The sequence below is a fragment of the Nerophis ophidion genome, linkage group LG03 (assembly GCF_033978795.1).
Source record: "Nerophis ophidion isolate RoL-2023_Sa linkage group LG03, RoL_Noph_v1.0, whole genome shotgun sequence".
Classification (NCBI taxonomy): Eukaryota; Metazoa; Chordata; class Actinopteri; order Syngnathiformes; family Syngnathidae; genus Nerophis; species Nerophis ophidion.
Window position 1 is genome coordinate 61190298 of NC_084613.1, and position 15985 is coordinate 61206282.

At 38.4% G+C, this 15985-nt stretch overlaps 1 protein-coding gene across 1 annotated transcript in view; it reads left to right on the plus strand.

Moving 5' to 3' along the window:
* The first annotated feature begins 4768 nt into the window (after nucleotides 1-4768).
* The window catches only part of nrde2 (NRDE-2, necessary for RNA interference, domain containing), a 32605-nt gene continuing 21388 nt past the window's right edge, over nucleotides 4769-15985 (plus strand). The window contains exons 1-6 of the mRNA XM_061895773.1: nucleotides 4769-4891; nucleotides 5489-5594; nucleotides 11110-11286; nucleotides 11411-11551; nucleotides 11653-11903; nucleotides 14726-14952. Coding sequence (XP_061751757.1) covers nucleotides 4831-4891; nucleotides 5489-5594; nucleotides 11110-11286; nucleotides 11411-11551; nucleotides 11653-11903; nucleotides 14726-14952 — 963 coding nt within the window. The 5' untranslated portion in view covers nucleotides 4769-4830. The remainder of the gene's footprint in view (nucleotides 4892-5488; nucleotides 5595-11109; nucleotides 11287-11410; nucleotides 11552-11652; nucleotides 11904-14725; nucleotides 14953-15985) is intronic.

Here is a 15985-nt window from a genome sequence, read left to right on the forward strand (position 1 = left end):
TCATCGCTGCGTACTCTATTATAAAGTTGGACAAATGTTACGTGGGCGACGGTATGAAAGGCAACGTAGGGGACTACGTAAAGTACGTAAGAACGCCTTCAAGCAAAACGTGGCTTCTGGTCCGCGTGATGGAAAAAAGCTGGAGACGTATCAGGGGTCTTCCAGTACCCTTCTCAAAAATAAAATGTTAAATAAAGCAGTCTGACTTGCTACTATTTTTGATACTACACATGCGTGTTTTTTAGTCACGCTCAATGTTTTTTTTTTTTTTACATCAACGACTTCATTATTGCACCTGCACTTCAACCTGGTGCATGGATTCCTCTTCAAATAGAAGATATCATTCAAAAATATATTATCTATTTATTGTAATAGTCATAAATCAATAGTATAATTTTGTACAGAAAATATTACAAAGATTTGTCTGGATTTTAGACTTGGAAATACTTCGGGGTATAACTTGACGCAGTAATTCGTTAGAAGAGGAAAGGATAATTTTATAAAAGAGAATACACACAATAAACCCATCCATCCATCCATTTCCTAGCGCTTATTCCCTTTTGGGGTCGCGGGGGGCGCTGGCGCCTATCAGCTACAATCGGGCGGAAGGCAGGGTACACCCTGGACAAGTCGCCACCTCATTGCAGGGCCAACACAGATAGACAGACAACATTCACACTCACATTCACACACTAGGGACCATTTAGACACACAATAAACATGCAATATAATATAATCGGAAACAATCAATAATTTTGAAAGAGCCCTAAACTTTAATATACACATCCATCTATCCATTTTCTACTGTTTGTACCTTTCGGGGTCGTGGGGGGTACTGAAGCCTATCTCAGCTGCATTCGGGCGGAAGGCACTGTACACCCTGGACAAGTCACCACCTCATCGCAGGGCCAACACAGTTAAAAAGACAACATTCACACACTAGGGCCAATTTTTAGGTGAATCTTATTAGTTAAAAGTAAATGTATTTTTATAATTTTTTTCTAACTCAAAAAGTGAAATTAAAAACTACAATCACAGTGAAATCTTTCAATCATGTATTTCAAAATTCTATAATAATTTGGATTATTGTACTTTACTGGTAATGTCTTCTAAAAGTATAAAATGTTCAAAAACATCAACACGCTATACTGCAAAGGAACTGCATTAACTTCCTAACCTTTTAATAAAATTCTGAATGGGAATTCCGTAATATAAACAGATTTTGAACAATATTCTGCGTAACAGAATTTGACCTGAATAGATGTTTTAGAGATATCTTTGAAGTCTTGTTGGAAAAGGGAACGCTCTTGACATCATGTTATCAAAGGCCAACTTTATACAAAAAAAACTCCAAAAATAAAATGAAATCACAATACCTATATCTTATTAAAGTATTTGCATATTTAGTCTTTCAAGACCCTGCAAAGGTTTGAATACTATAACAACCTGGGCAATTTAATTTTTCAAAGTAAGACTACCCTTAGAGAACATCATATGTTTGGACCTCCCCTATTCCACAAGACCCTTATCTGTAAATAGACACATTTTCTGAAGTTTTCTACTCTACTATGGTACTGTTAACTCTCTCACTGTAGGAAGTAATTATACTTTTGCCTTGAAGCAGAGAAAACTAAACGCTGTATGCTTTTCGGAACTCGCCAAACGCTACTATCTGCGGTACTCCAATGACCAAGGAGACGGCTGTGAAGTACCTAAGAGTCTGGTTTGACTGTGAACTTAACTTTAAAAAATATATTGACTATATCATTAAGAGAACAAACTCGTGCCTAATGGCACTATACAGATCATCAAACTGTTTTACATTTCAAGTCAGAAGGAAAATAATCTCAATTTATTTGACCAATTATTGACTATGCGGACATTGTTTATTTTAATACACATTGTTTATTTTAATAGCTATGATATACACCGTACGCCTCTTGACGTTTTGTTTAACACCCTGTGTAGATTTATTTTAAGTTGTCCATACAGAACTCATCACTCATTTATACACCCAGCTCAACTGACTTCATCCAGACAAGCGACGGCTGTACCACTGGTTTCTATTTATTTTCGAGTGTACTTATTTTAATCTACCAGCATATTTTAAATGTTTTCTTGTGTCCTTTACATCATCCTACCCTCTAAGACACTCTCAATATCCTACATTTACTGTCCCTACTGTGCGTAAAGAGCTGGCCCGGAGGTCCTTTTCTTTTAGAGCCCCCTTTGATTGTAATAATCTGCCTGTCTCTCTGAGGTCTTTATCAAACATTTGTCCCTTCAAAATGTCTCTTTTTGTTTATCTTAAAACTTAATACCACTGTATGTAGTATGCCTTTGGTTGGAATTTCTATTGTAAATATTGTAAATTCTGAGAGAGGTGTGTGAGCTGAGAGGCATCTGAGCAAAATTGTCTTTAATGATTGTTTGTAATTGTTTTTTGTGTAACTTGTCCTGTGTTGTACTGCATTGTGTTAATTTTAAATGTCTTTGGTCCCCCTTTAAAACGAGATGCTGCATCTCAAGGGATTTTCCATTAATAAATTCAACAACTGTATCTTTATTTTTTACAAAGCTGCTGCAGTTACCCTGAGGAGGCTGCCTCACACTTGCAAACCACAGACTTAGTAAACCATCAGTATGACTCAAAACCCTCCATCCATCCATTTTTTACCGCTTGTCCTGTTTGGGGTCGCGGGGGTGCTGGAGCCTATCAGCTGCATTCGAGCAGAAGGTGGGATGCACCCTGGACAAGTCGCCGTCTCATCACAAGGCCAGCACAGATAGACAAGACAACATTCACACACTTTACAGATCCGCCTCCGCTTGGGTTGGTTTCCTGCTGGCTCCACTGTGGACGGGACTCTCTGCTGTGTTGGATCCACTTTGGACTGGACTCTCACAGTTGTGTTGGATCCACTATGGATTAAACTTTCACAGTATCATGTTAGACCCGCTCGACATCCATTGCTTTCGGTTCCCCTAGAGCAGGGGTGTCAAACTCAAATACAGAGTGGGCCAAAATTTAAAACTGAACAAAGCCGCGGGCCAAGGTTGAACAAATTAACCTTTTAATAGGGACCCAAACAAGTTTTGCATTGAACATTGAATAAGCAAGGCTTATATAACTTTATAGTGACATGCAAAATCGAGTTTCAAATAATAATAATAATTAAAACATCAATGGCATATCAAATAAAATTTAAATACAAATTGAATGCCTCTTTTCTATTTGCAGCCTCCTGAGGTAAATATCAAAATATATTGTAGTGTCCCGAAAGAGTTAGTGCTGCAAGGGTGTCTGGGTATTTGTTGTGTTGTGTTTGTTATGTTACAGTGCAGATGTTCTCCCGAAATGTGTTTGTCATTCTTGTTTTGGTGTAACAGTGTTAAAGTTGTTTATACGGCCACCCTCAGTGGGACCTGTATGGCTGTTGACCAAGTATGCATGGCATTCACTTATGTGTGTGTAATAGTCGCATATATTATGCGAGTGGGCCTGCACGCTGTTTGTATGGAGGAAATGCGGACGTGACGACAGGTTGTAGAGAATGCTAAAGGCAGTGCCTTTAAGGCACGCCCTCAATATTGTTGTCCGGGTGGAAATCGGGAGAATGCTTGCTCCGGGAGATATTCGGGAGGGGCACTGAACTTCGGGAGGATTGACAAGTGTGAGAAATTGCGGTGTTACAGCGGCACTGCTGCTGTGTTATAACGGCGGGTCAGCTGTAATGTTAATTTGATATTGCCTCAAGGGCCAAATTAAATTACACGGCGGACCAAAGTTGGCCCGCGGGCCAGAGTTTGACACCCATGCCCTAGAGGCTCTCCAAGGTTTCTCATAGTCATCATTGTCACCGACGTCCCACTGGGTGTGAGTTTTCCTTGGCCTTATGTGGGCTCTACTGAGGATGTCGTTGTGGTTTGTGTTGTGGTTTGTGCAGCCCTTTGAGACACTAGTGATTTAGGGCTATATAAATACTCATTGATTGATTGGTTGATTGACTAGGGCCAATTAACCTATCCCCAGGTGCATGTCTTTGAAGGTGGGGGGAAGCCGGAGTACCTGGAGGGAAACCACGCAGTCACGGGGCGAACATGCAAACTCCACACAGAAAGATCTACAGTGCAGTATCGAACCCAGGACCCTCGTATTGTGAGGCTGACGCACTAACCCCTCCTCCACTGTGCTGCCCTGACTCAAAACCACCATTTGAAATGATCATGTCTTTTTAATGTAACTTGTTAAACATGTCTGAAAAAAATAAATCCTGACCAAATAATCAAATATGTGTCACCACTATCCAGTCCAAATATTGTGCAATCACAAACAGTGGGTTTTAAAGTATGTACGAAGATGTTTTCAGATGTATCGTGATGCAGATGTAAATTATTCTGAATTAATTTATATATGTTAATCAACATAGTGCTGTCAGAGTTGGTAAAATCATTCAAAGTATGAATAAATCCAACCAATACCATCTATTTATATAATTAGTGAAAAGCAGGAGTGTTAACAGGAATGATTTTTATATATATGACATACCGGTAATCACATTGATATATTTTTTAAATTAATGAGTTTAGTCTGATGTCAATTTCTGATTTGCCATTTTAATATTTTGCTTTTTCATACAATTAAACGTTTTTGGCACATATATGTTTTGTATTTATGTGGTTTTATTTAATTTATTTGTGTTTTATATTTACAAAAATATTTGTGAGTAAGGATTTACGACATAATTGCTTTATTGATTCACGCTCATTCATTTCCGTCGAGCTGTTGATGACGTAATTTCACTGCGACTGTTTACGCCAGCCAACAACATGGCGCTGTTTCCAGCCTTCGGTCAAGTTTCCAGTGACAACGTTGAAGATTCGTCTAACGGTAATAAACTATCTTTCTACAACCAAGTGTTTTCCATCATCTGGTTATCGATGAGATGGTTAGTTTTTACATTGCAAATCTGTGCCAAATTAGCATTAGCATCGATCATCACCTGTCGTCAAACCAACACAAATGACAAGTGACTCTCACTACGTTTATATTGAATTGAATTATATTAATATAGCGCTTTTCTCTAGTGACTCAAAACGCTTTTGCATAGTGAAACCCAATATCTATGTTACATTTAAAGCAGTATGGGTAAAGTGTCTTGCCTCTTTGTTTACATGTACTTCTGGGTTATTTCATTTATTTGTTATTGCTGTATATATTGCATAAAACATTTTATTGAGATAATAGTTGTTCATACTGTTGATATAGTTAACTATATAGCTGCTAGTTAGACGAAAGAATAAGTGCCTTTACAGCTATATAACTTCACATTTTAAAATGTAACATTTATAAGGTTTCATATCGTTGTCACCACACAAGTTCATGAATAGTCTGCTATATTGACGATTTGTATTAACACTGGGTAAATACTAGGTTGATTACCTTCATAAAGTATGATTTAACACTTTTGGTTTTTTCCTCATCTAGAATTCAACTGGCTCAACAATAAGAGTTTTCAGACCAGCGATGCACTTTCTCTTCACCGTCGCTTTTTAGACAATAAAAGTGATGCGCCGTGCAGCAAAAACTTAAGGTACTAAAAGGTTTTTCCATTGTGAAAGTTGAATTTACTACTTACAATGCAATTGTATTGGATATTTTTATTTTTTTTAGATACAGTGGAACCTGCTTACTTTGCCACCTGTCTGTTGCATCATCAAGTCATGGTTAATCTATGAATATGTTTTATAAGTACCCGCTTGTATCAAAATCTTCATACAAGCGCAACCGCTTTTCTTAACACAAAATTTGAGACTGAAAGCTGCCTTCCTCTTTCCTTAAAATACAGTACTTCACTTTTTCCACATTTTCTTGTGTGACAGCCTTATTCCAAAATAGAAAAAATTCATGTTATTATATCACACTTTTCCACATTTTCTTGTGTGACAGCCTTATTCCAAAATAGAAAAAATTCATGTTATTATATCACAGATGTACTCAAAATTGTGTGCACGATGAAAGTTCCTTCTTTCTCTGAGTTGTGAAATATTTTGTACACACAAGAAATAAGAAAAAGTTCCTGAAGAACAAAATCTACCCAAGTAGTTTTTAGTGAAAACACAAGAAGAACTTTATTTAACCGGGAAAATGGAAAATGACCTAAAGACAGGCGTATGTATGCCTTTTCAAACCATGTCCAAACAATGGAATTTACCACAGGTGGACTCCAATTAAGCTGTAGGAACATCAACATGGTGATCTGTGGAGAAGTGAAACCGGAATACCTAAACTCACTTTTTGAGCTTGAGGCAAAGGCTGTTAATACTTATGTAGATGTAATTTCTTAGTTTTTTATTTTCAATAAATTGCAAAAATCTCTCTCTCTCAAAAAAAATAAAAAATAACATTGTCATTACATTATTGTGTATAGGATTTAGATGACCAAAAAAAATGAATTCCATTTTGGAATAAGGCTGTTTTATAAAATGTGGAAACAGTGAAGCGCTGTAAGGATGCACTGTAACTATTGTTTAGTTACACAACATTAAAATATGGACACAGTGACTTTCTGTTAAGTGTACAATTAGTTTGAAAATAAAATTAATAATAACCAGGATTCTACACCTATTTATTCTAGATTGTTGCCCTCTGGAAGAAAGATGTGTGCATGAACGAAGGTTAAAAGTACCACTTATAGTCACACAGGCACTAGGTGTGGTGAAATTACCCTCTGCATTTGACCCATCCCCTTCTTTCACCACCTGGGAGTTGAGGAGAGCAGTGAGCAGCAGCGGTGGCCGCACTCGGCAAAATTTTTGGTGATCCGTCCATTTTCTACCGCTTGTCCCTTTCGGGGTCGCGGGGGAGTGCTGGAGCCTATCTCAGCTGCATTCGGGCAGAAGGTGGCGTACACCCTGGACAAGCCGCCGCCTCATCACAGGGCCAACACAGATAGAGAGACAACATTTACACTCACATTCACACACTAGGTCCAATTTAGTGTTGCCAATCAACCTATCCCCAGATGCATGTTAACCCCCAAATCCAACCCTTGATGCTGAGTGCCAAGCAGGGAGGTAATGGGCCCCATCTTTATAGTCTTTGGTACTCACGACCTACCAATCTCAGGGCGGACACTAACCACAAGGCCATTGAGCAGGTCTTAATGATAATGAAATTATAAAATACAAGTGATAATGAAAGCTCTAGTTTCATTATTGCCATGAATGTTGGCAGCATCTCTGTTAGATAAAGGTATAAAATATTGACGGTGAGGCAGGATGACTAATCAGCATTTTATTGTTGTCTACAAAACAGCATTGTACACTTTACAGTAGGGGTCGCCAACCCGTGAATTGCGATCGACCAATCGATCTTTGCGACCCTGGTGGTTGATTGCGAAAAAATTAGAAATAAAATAAGGTATTAATCTGACATCAGTGACACCCCCACCCAGAGAGTCTGAGTGAATAACATACCCGCCAACAGGCACGCATGTTAACCCCTGAACACGCACGCACGCCTTGCCTCTCTCCTCAGCATCACATACAGCCGATCTGGACACCGCGGCCCAAACCCCTGAGTATGGCCGGACAATTAACCCGCTTGTCTCACAAACGCGCAATGCATGATGTGCACAAAAATCATGGAGCTGCAATATTGCATTAAAGGCCTACTGAAACCCACTACTACCGACCACGCAGTCTGATAGTTTATATATCAATGATGAAATATTAACATACGGCCTTTTTAGTTTACTAAATTGCAATTTTAAATTTCCCGCGAAGTGTCGTGTTGAAAACGTCGCTGTATGATGACGCGTGCGTTTGATGTCTCAGGTTGTAGCGGACACTATTTTCCAGCCCGATCCAAGCTATAAGTAGTCTGCTTTAATCGCATAATTACACAGTATTCTGGACATCTGTGTTGCTGAATCTTTTACAATTTGTTCAATTAATAATGGAGAAGTCAAAGTAGAAAGATGGAGGTGGGAAGCTTTTAGCCTTTGGCCACACAAGCAACGCCGGTGTTTCCTTGTTTAAAATTCCCGAAGGTGAAACTTTACTATGGAACAGACCACATGTCAACCGGCAGTTTTCGGTGAGAAAACGGTGGTAATAAGTCTGCTCTTACCGGAGACCTCAGCGGAGCTTCCGTCCTGCTGCAGCTGCGTGACTTCGCTCAGAGACACTCGCGGTCAACACACCCGTGGCCACAACCCTCTGACTTTCAGGTACTATTTAATCTCTCTAAAACACTAGCAACACAATAGGCAGATAAGGGATTTTCCAGAATTATTTTAGTAAATGTGTCTAATAACATCTGAATCGCTCCCACTGCAATCGCCTTTTTTTTTTTTTTACGTTTTTTTTTTCTAGTCCTTCACTTTAAATGTCCTCATCCACGAATCTTTCATCCCCGCTCAAATTAATGGGGAAATTGTCGCTTTCTCGGTCCGAATAGCTCTTGCTGCCGGAGGCTATGATTATAAACAATGTGAGGATGTGAGGAGCCCTACAACCCGTGATGTCACGCGCACATCGTCTGCAAGGCTTTTTTATTAGCGACCAAAAGTTGCGAACTTTATCGTCGATTTTCTCTACTAAATCCTTTTGGCAAAAATATGGCAATATCGCGAAATGATCAAGTATGACACATAGAATGGACCTGCTATCCCCGTTTAAATAAGAAAATCTCATTTCAGTAGGCCTTTGAGTACCGGTATCGATTGCGAGGTACCAGGAATTGCTACCGTATCTGCTGAAATGTGAAAGATAAAGGGGTGTAGGTGTTTTGTAGATACCGTGGTATTTTGGTTAGTCTTCACAATAATGTGATGACACGTGACAGTATCAAACAAAAAATTGGTGTGTAGTTTTTTTCTGGCGCTTTAGCGTTGGCAGAGTCTGAAAATAAACTACATTTTCCGAAATTGTCTGCACAGTGCGGGACAGGCAAGGTGGGGGCGTAGCCTTTAAGGCTGACTGTTGCAACGCTAGCTGCTAGCATCCTCCTGCATGCGAGGACATGCATTTTGGGCAAAAGGCGCACACACTTTTCTGGGCGGCAATCTACAGGCTTCCTCTCTCCAGCTGACGGTGCTGACATAAGCTCCACTGCTTTACAGCAATACACATTGCACAATGGGCTCTGTGACTCTTCGTCTCCCTTGGACTTGCTCTCCAATTTGCAGGCAAACGCTACTGCCCCCTATAGCCCAATCAGTAAATCATAGATCAGAACCATATGCAATCCTCCCGCTGTCACTACAATATAGTGCTGTCTAGGATTAAGGATTTTTATATTCCAATCTGATTGGTTAGATTTTGCCCATTGTTGACAGTGGGCAACACCATTTTGTGTTATACTCAATGGCTAACTGGACGTCTTTATGTGCTTGACGCCTCAATTATTGGTATGTGTTCATCTACAAAACCATTCTGAGTATCACTCCATCTTATCTGTCTTGTCTTTTAACAAAGAAACAAGGAAGTCACAATCTTCGTTCAAAGAATGTTCTCCAATCTGTCGTCCCCAAAGTAAGAACTGAACTGGGCGAGAAAGTTTTTAGGTTTTCAGCACCGAAGGCTTGGAATAACCTACAATCAAATCTTCAACTTCAAACCCTTGTTACCCTTGTCTACCTTGTCTTTGTGCACATGTGTTATGTGAGCAAGTCTTGTTTACTCCTTTTAATGTGACCTACTCAATGGCCGGGTGGTTAGAGTGTCCGCCCTGAGATCGGTAGGTTGTGAGTTCAAACCCAGGCCGAGTCATACCAAAGACTAAAAAATTGACACCCATTACCTCCCTGCTTGGCACTCAGCATCAAGGGTTGGAATTGGGGTTTAAATCACCAAAAATGATTCCCGGGCGCGGCCACCGCTTCTTCCCACTGCTCCCCTCACCTCCCTGGGGGTGATCAAGGGTGATTGGTCTAATGCAGAGAATAATTTCGCCACACCTAGTGTGTGTGTGACAATCATTGGTGCTTCAACTTTAACTTTAACCATGCTGCCCTCTTGGCCAGGTCTCCCTTGGAAAAGAGATATTTGATCTCAATGGGATTTTACCTGGTTAAATAAAGGCTAAATAATAAAAACAAATGTAGTAGTGTATACTGACCGATCAATAGGTGTCGGTAACATCACTTTGATGTGCTCTAGCACTTATACCTTAATTTTCCAATGTTAATGTAGGTAATTATGAAAGGAATACAGTCTCTCATTAAAGTGAACAAATGAAAGATCTAATTTGCAATTTGTTCCACCACAAAAAAAGGCTAAATCACAGTTATTGAGAATCTCGTCCCTGATGCGTAGCGCCAAGAGGATGTCAAACTTGACTAAAATAAAAGTCGTAGTAAAGTTTCCTCGTAAGAACCCGCAGAAGGATTATGACCTTGACAGAAGGAGAGCTACACCTCAGACAGCCAGAGGTGCGTGATGGCACGGCAAACTGTGTGTGACAGCTGCGCGTCCCGGCGAGCCTCAATCACGTCCCTCATGTAGAAACATCCTCCCAATATTTAGTAAAATATTCCTGAGTGCAGACAAATAGTTTTTATATCATAGGAGATGTGGGAAGACAAAGCCCGGCCAGATGATTTTAGAGACATGACGTCACACCAGGAAGCAGCTGAGGAAGGCTGAAATTGACAGAGATTTATCTCCTACTCCCTAAAAACAGTTGGTGTGCAACTCTGCGCTCAAGAATATTGTTCTAATATTTAAAGAAAACACCTGGGGGCCCCAGCAGGTCTCACCTCCCTCCCATATAGAGGGTGAGGGAGGCTTAATATCAGACTATTCAACTGAGAGGTTGATCGTCTTATCAGTCTTCTGAATCAAGTCTTCAAATATTTAAAGACAGCTGTATTAGATTATCATGAAAGCAGATTACACCTAATACAAATGTGCAAAAAATGGAGGAAAACTGCCCTAGGTTAAAAAAATATTTTTTAATTGCCCATTTTTGATGTCTTTGGAGAAAGTCATAAGTAAACGTGCAAGCGATGATTTGCAAGGAGTGTCAAGAAAAGCGGGTTCCTCTGTTTAATGTTATTTTTTGCTTTGAATTTCCTGTTATTGAATTGTTACACTATTTAGTGAAATCCAGGAAGATGAAGAACATGTGCCTTCAACAAAAAAGAAAAAGAAGCACGAAAAGCATGGAAGAAAGAAGAAAAAACACAGAGAAAAGAATAAAAAGTCCACAGATAGCAGTGGATCCGACAGTGAACCAATCTTCCCGAGTGATCTCAAACAAAAACAGGAGGCTGGCAGGTAAAGTATACACAACCAAACTGTTATCTATTTACGTCTTATCAGTTTGGATTGCGACAATCTTACAAAATGGCTGCCTTCTGTTCTGTATTTATGGTTGTTGCGGATCTTCTCGTGCATGAAGGCCACAGGCTGCTCCAGTGTCAAGTTGTTTCTCATGGTTGGATGACCTACAGTCGCCCACAGCACAGCCATTTTGTGTCGACTGTAAAGCCGACCCAGCCAACTGGACATATAAATCTCTATATAGAGCACAGGTAGCAAGGTAAAAACATAATGCCTTTTAAAACAAAAAGTAGCAAAGTAAGCCAAATCAATTGAGATTTTTTGTTTATATTGCAATTTCTGTTTTATTTCTTCTTACAGATATAAGAGGAAAGGTAGATCATTACTGGGTTTGGACTGTGCCAAACAAGAAGTGAGATGGGAGGACTCCAGTAAAAAGAAGAAAAAGAAGAGAGGAGCAGAACGATATTTCTCTATAGAATGTCGTCAGTTGCTTAAGTCTGAGCTGCCTCTTCCAGTATTACAGAGACTTCCGGAAGGTAGCGACGTCACCAGTGCCAGCTTCTTTCTTCCACTGGGTGGCACTGAGGAGGAGAATAAAAGAGTGACTGGTAAGAGAGTCAGCCATCATGAGGGAGAAATGTCATGTGATGATTAGGGATGGGCGATATGGCCTAAAATCTATATATTGCATCCTGCAATAATGATACATATAATTATGTAATATTTGTCTTATAAACATAACTCTTTCAAAACAATTTACATAAGCTCCTAATTTAGCAGCTATAATATGCGGTAACATATTACCTCATTTCCAGTTTGGATTAGATAGTACTTTATTTATTCCTGGCGGAATAAATAAAGTACTATTGTATTATTGTTGTATTATTTTCTCAAAATTATTATTAATCTGCTTGCTAATTGGCATTCACACTTATGTTATTCCGCACCATTTTTCATTTATTTATTGTTATTCTTCGGTCGTTCATCGGATGGATCCTGTTCAAACGTCGAAACGTTCAGCACATTCAGAATGTGTGCTTTTTCAACAAAGATTTCCAAAATGTACCGGTTGTGCTGTAATTTATAATTTTGCATTATTTTCCCCTCTTTTTTTCTTTGTGCTTCTTCTCCCAGGTCTTTAAATTAATTTCAACTGTTCTAACTTTAAAATGTTGACTTTTTGGTCATGACTAAGAAAACCGGGTTTTAAGGCCAAAAAATTCCCAGCTTTTATGATATTCATGATTTTCCAAAATATTGGACAGTACAATTGGTACTTAGCCCACCATTCTCACTTACGTCTTACGTCTTTTTTTCCTCACTGAAAATAACCTTGAATGCAAGTAAATGTTCAACACTATCGGAAAACATATTTGGTATGATAAAAAAACATTGATTTAGTCTGAAATCAGACAAAAAGCAATACTTTCACAGAAATGCACTCTAGGTAATAATGTGATTTTGACCTGTTGCATTATTAATACGCAGTGGCAGCGTTCTTTATGTTTCAATGAATAATCACTTTTATTGATCACGTGTACTATATAAATATAAATTATTAGTCCCTCAAAAGTTTTTATTCAATGATTGTATTTTGTGCTTTTGTGACATACTTAATGAGATGCTTCACATAGCCAAACAAGTCCATTTATCTTGACTTGTATTGGTAAACCGCAACAATCCAGCACCATCATGTGCATCATGTCATATTTGAAAATGTACAGATTCAATCTTAAACTGTCATCAACTTTCCCCCCTAAATGTAGGCTTGTTTGCCAGTAAATGTTTCATAGGATTAGGTAGCATAATTAATTGTTAAAAAAAAAAAAAGCGCTTTATCCCCCAAACTAACTGAACATGTGGTACTGTTGCAGCATTGAATACTGGGTAGATACATGTCATCTTCAATGGTTGAATCGCTCCCTTTAACAACCAAATTTGGACATCACTTTGGCAACCAGGCTGTTTGGCCAAGAGTGTAGCACCCTCGCCTTTCATCCGATTAATGTGGGTTAGCACCCCGCAGAGGACCAGATGAACAAATCCTTTTTTGGGGGCAATTTTACATCTATGAGTCAAATATTTTAATTCAAATTATTACGACATACATTTATAATTTGTATATTCATAGTAAGTTTCAGTACAGTTTCCGATCTATAAGATTCCTACTGTTAATTCAAACTTTTTTCTAAATTAATTTTGCAGTCATTCAGCTTTCAAATTTAGCTTCAGCAATGATTGGGGCATTCACACATAAACTCTAGTTTATTGTTAAAATCTGGTTACTTACTGTTAACATGGTTCTGTCTACACTTTTATTAAAACGTAAAAAGCATTTTCCGTATATTTCTGTTTGGATACTTTACATTAGCTTTGGATGAGAGCACAAATGTGTATTTTAAGTAGTCACAGAGGCAGTATCTGCCATACATACAGTACCAATACTCATAATTTACATTTTAAAGATTATTATTTACTCTAACATTTCTGACATAATGGAGGTGATAACAATATTAGTTGGCTATTTATATAATTTACTTTTTATTACATACCCTATTTTGAGCAAAGTAAAGTCAATAGTCCAGAATAAGTAAACAAACAAAAACTGTCATTTGGTCTGATTTAAGTTTTTTGTGTTTTACCCTTAAATTTTCCTTGTTATCTCCTGAGTTTGTAAATAATAACTAAAACAATTTTGTGATAGTAAAAAAGATTCATCTAATCACTCTCATATCAACCCATTATTGATACTGTACTTGGTATTGTTACTGTGAACATTTCTGTCGATCCACCCCGAACTGTTTACATTTAAGAGCTCAAGCTTAGAGGTTAGGGATTTTTGTATCCTCCGACAGTGTGTAGTGCTGCATGTTTAGCTATTCCTCGTCCTCCAGTGATAATAATACATGTAAAAAATGTAGTTTATTTGCTGCCATGTATGCAAGGATTAGTGATTTAGAATAAACTTTGCACTGCGGAGGGACTTTAGCCGCTTGCAAGGACACAGGACACTTCATTGTGTTGAGAATGCGGTCATTCTCTTGTTTTGCGGGACATAGCTAGAATGTGTCCTCTACATGCATTGTCACAATATGATGGTATTATTAAAATCCCTATCATCCGTCAGATTTATGTAATTTATATTGTGTATATAATTCATATTGTAAAACCCTAATTGTGATCACACCAGCATTTTGTGACTCCTAAAAAGAAGAAATATAAACTGATTACAATGAAACCCACAAAACTTGAACTGCAGTTTTTTTATGAGGACGTCATAGCATATTATAATTTTTTTTGACATTGCATGGTTCCCTGTTTCTGCTTTATACATTCAACAGAAATTATCACTTTTTGTCTTCTTCTTTTTCTTTTTTTTTAATTCTGTCTCATTTGATTTACTATTCTGTTTATATTGTCCTTAATCCAGGTGGCTGTGCACAGATATCATCTATGAACCCTCTTGGTGTGTACGACTCCTCTACTGCCTTCTGGCTGCAGGGGAAGGGAAGGCAGGACCAGACAGATCACCATGACAACAATGTGAAGAATGAGCAAGAAGCTGTACTTTTGCCTGGCCGGACAGAAGAGTTTAACAGGCAACTTAGAGAGCAACCATCAGACACGCAGCTGTGGTTGAAGTTTATTCGGTACCAGGTAAGAAGGATCCTTTTCAATGTATAATAAAACCAAGAGAAACTTTAAAAAAGCACACTATTGATTTATGAATACAACTACATTTGGATCATCAACTGTGTAATGCATCACTGTGATGGTGGCCATAATTGTAGTTCCTTGAAACGTCAGCATTATATGGATGTCTAATTATTGTCATCTTTATAGGGTTATTTATTTTTCAATAGACACTTTATTTAAAGGGTATAATGACACAACGTGGCAAAGGTAGCAGAGTTTTCTTTTTAGTGCTCTAATAATCACACTTTTGTACCTGGGGTAAAGTAGGTCTATTGACAGAGAGCTATATATAGCAAACGGCAGGGATGTAGCACCAAATTCTGGGCCTCCATACACAAGACTCCTAAAGAGCCACCTCATCCAACCCTAAACCCAATGTCGCCGCCTCATACACACATACAGTACTTGACATGTTTACATTCACTAAAAAACTCATCTTTGCATGGATTTGGTTGATAACAGCTTAAGATATCTAGTAACAACCACACCCACCTTTCCCTTAAATAAATAGGTAATGTTTAAAAAAAGGGCCAACAAGTTCAATATAAAGTGGCTGGATATTAATATAAATAATCATATAACCTGTCATTATTAATTTAAATATGTGAAGTTAAGTGAATTATATTTATATAGCGCTTTTATCTAGTGACTCAGAGCGCTTTACATAGTGAAACCCAATATCTAAGTTACATTTAAACCAGTGTGGGTGGCACTGGGAGCACGTGGGTAAAGTGTCTTGCCCAAGGACACAACGGCAGTGACTAGGATGGCGGAAGCGGTAATCGAACCTGCAACCCTCAAGTTGCTGGCATGGCCACTCTACCAACCGAGCTATACCGTTGTAAATTGTAAATCACTTAAATATGACCATAAATCTGTTAAGTTTTCCTTAACTTCAGAGTGTAAAATACAGATTAGTTTAAAAACATACATTTTTATCAGTGGATAATATAAATCATGATTTTACATCATTTATATTAGGGTTATATTAAAG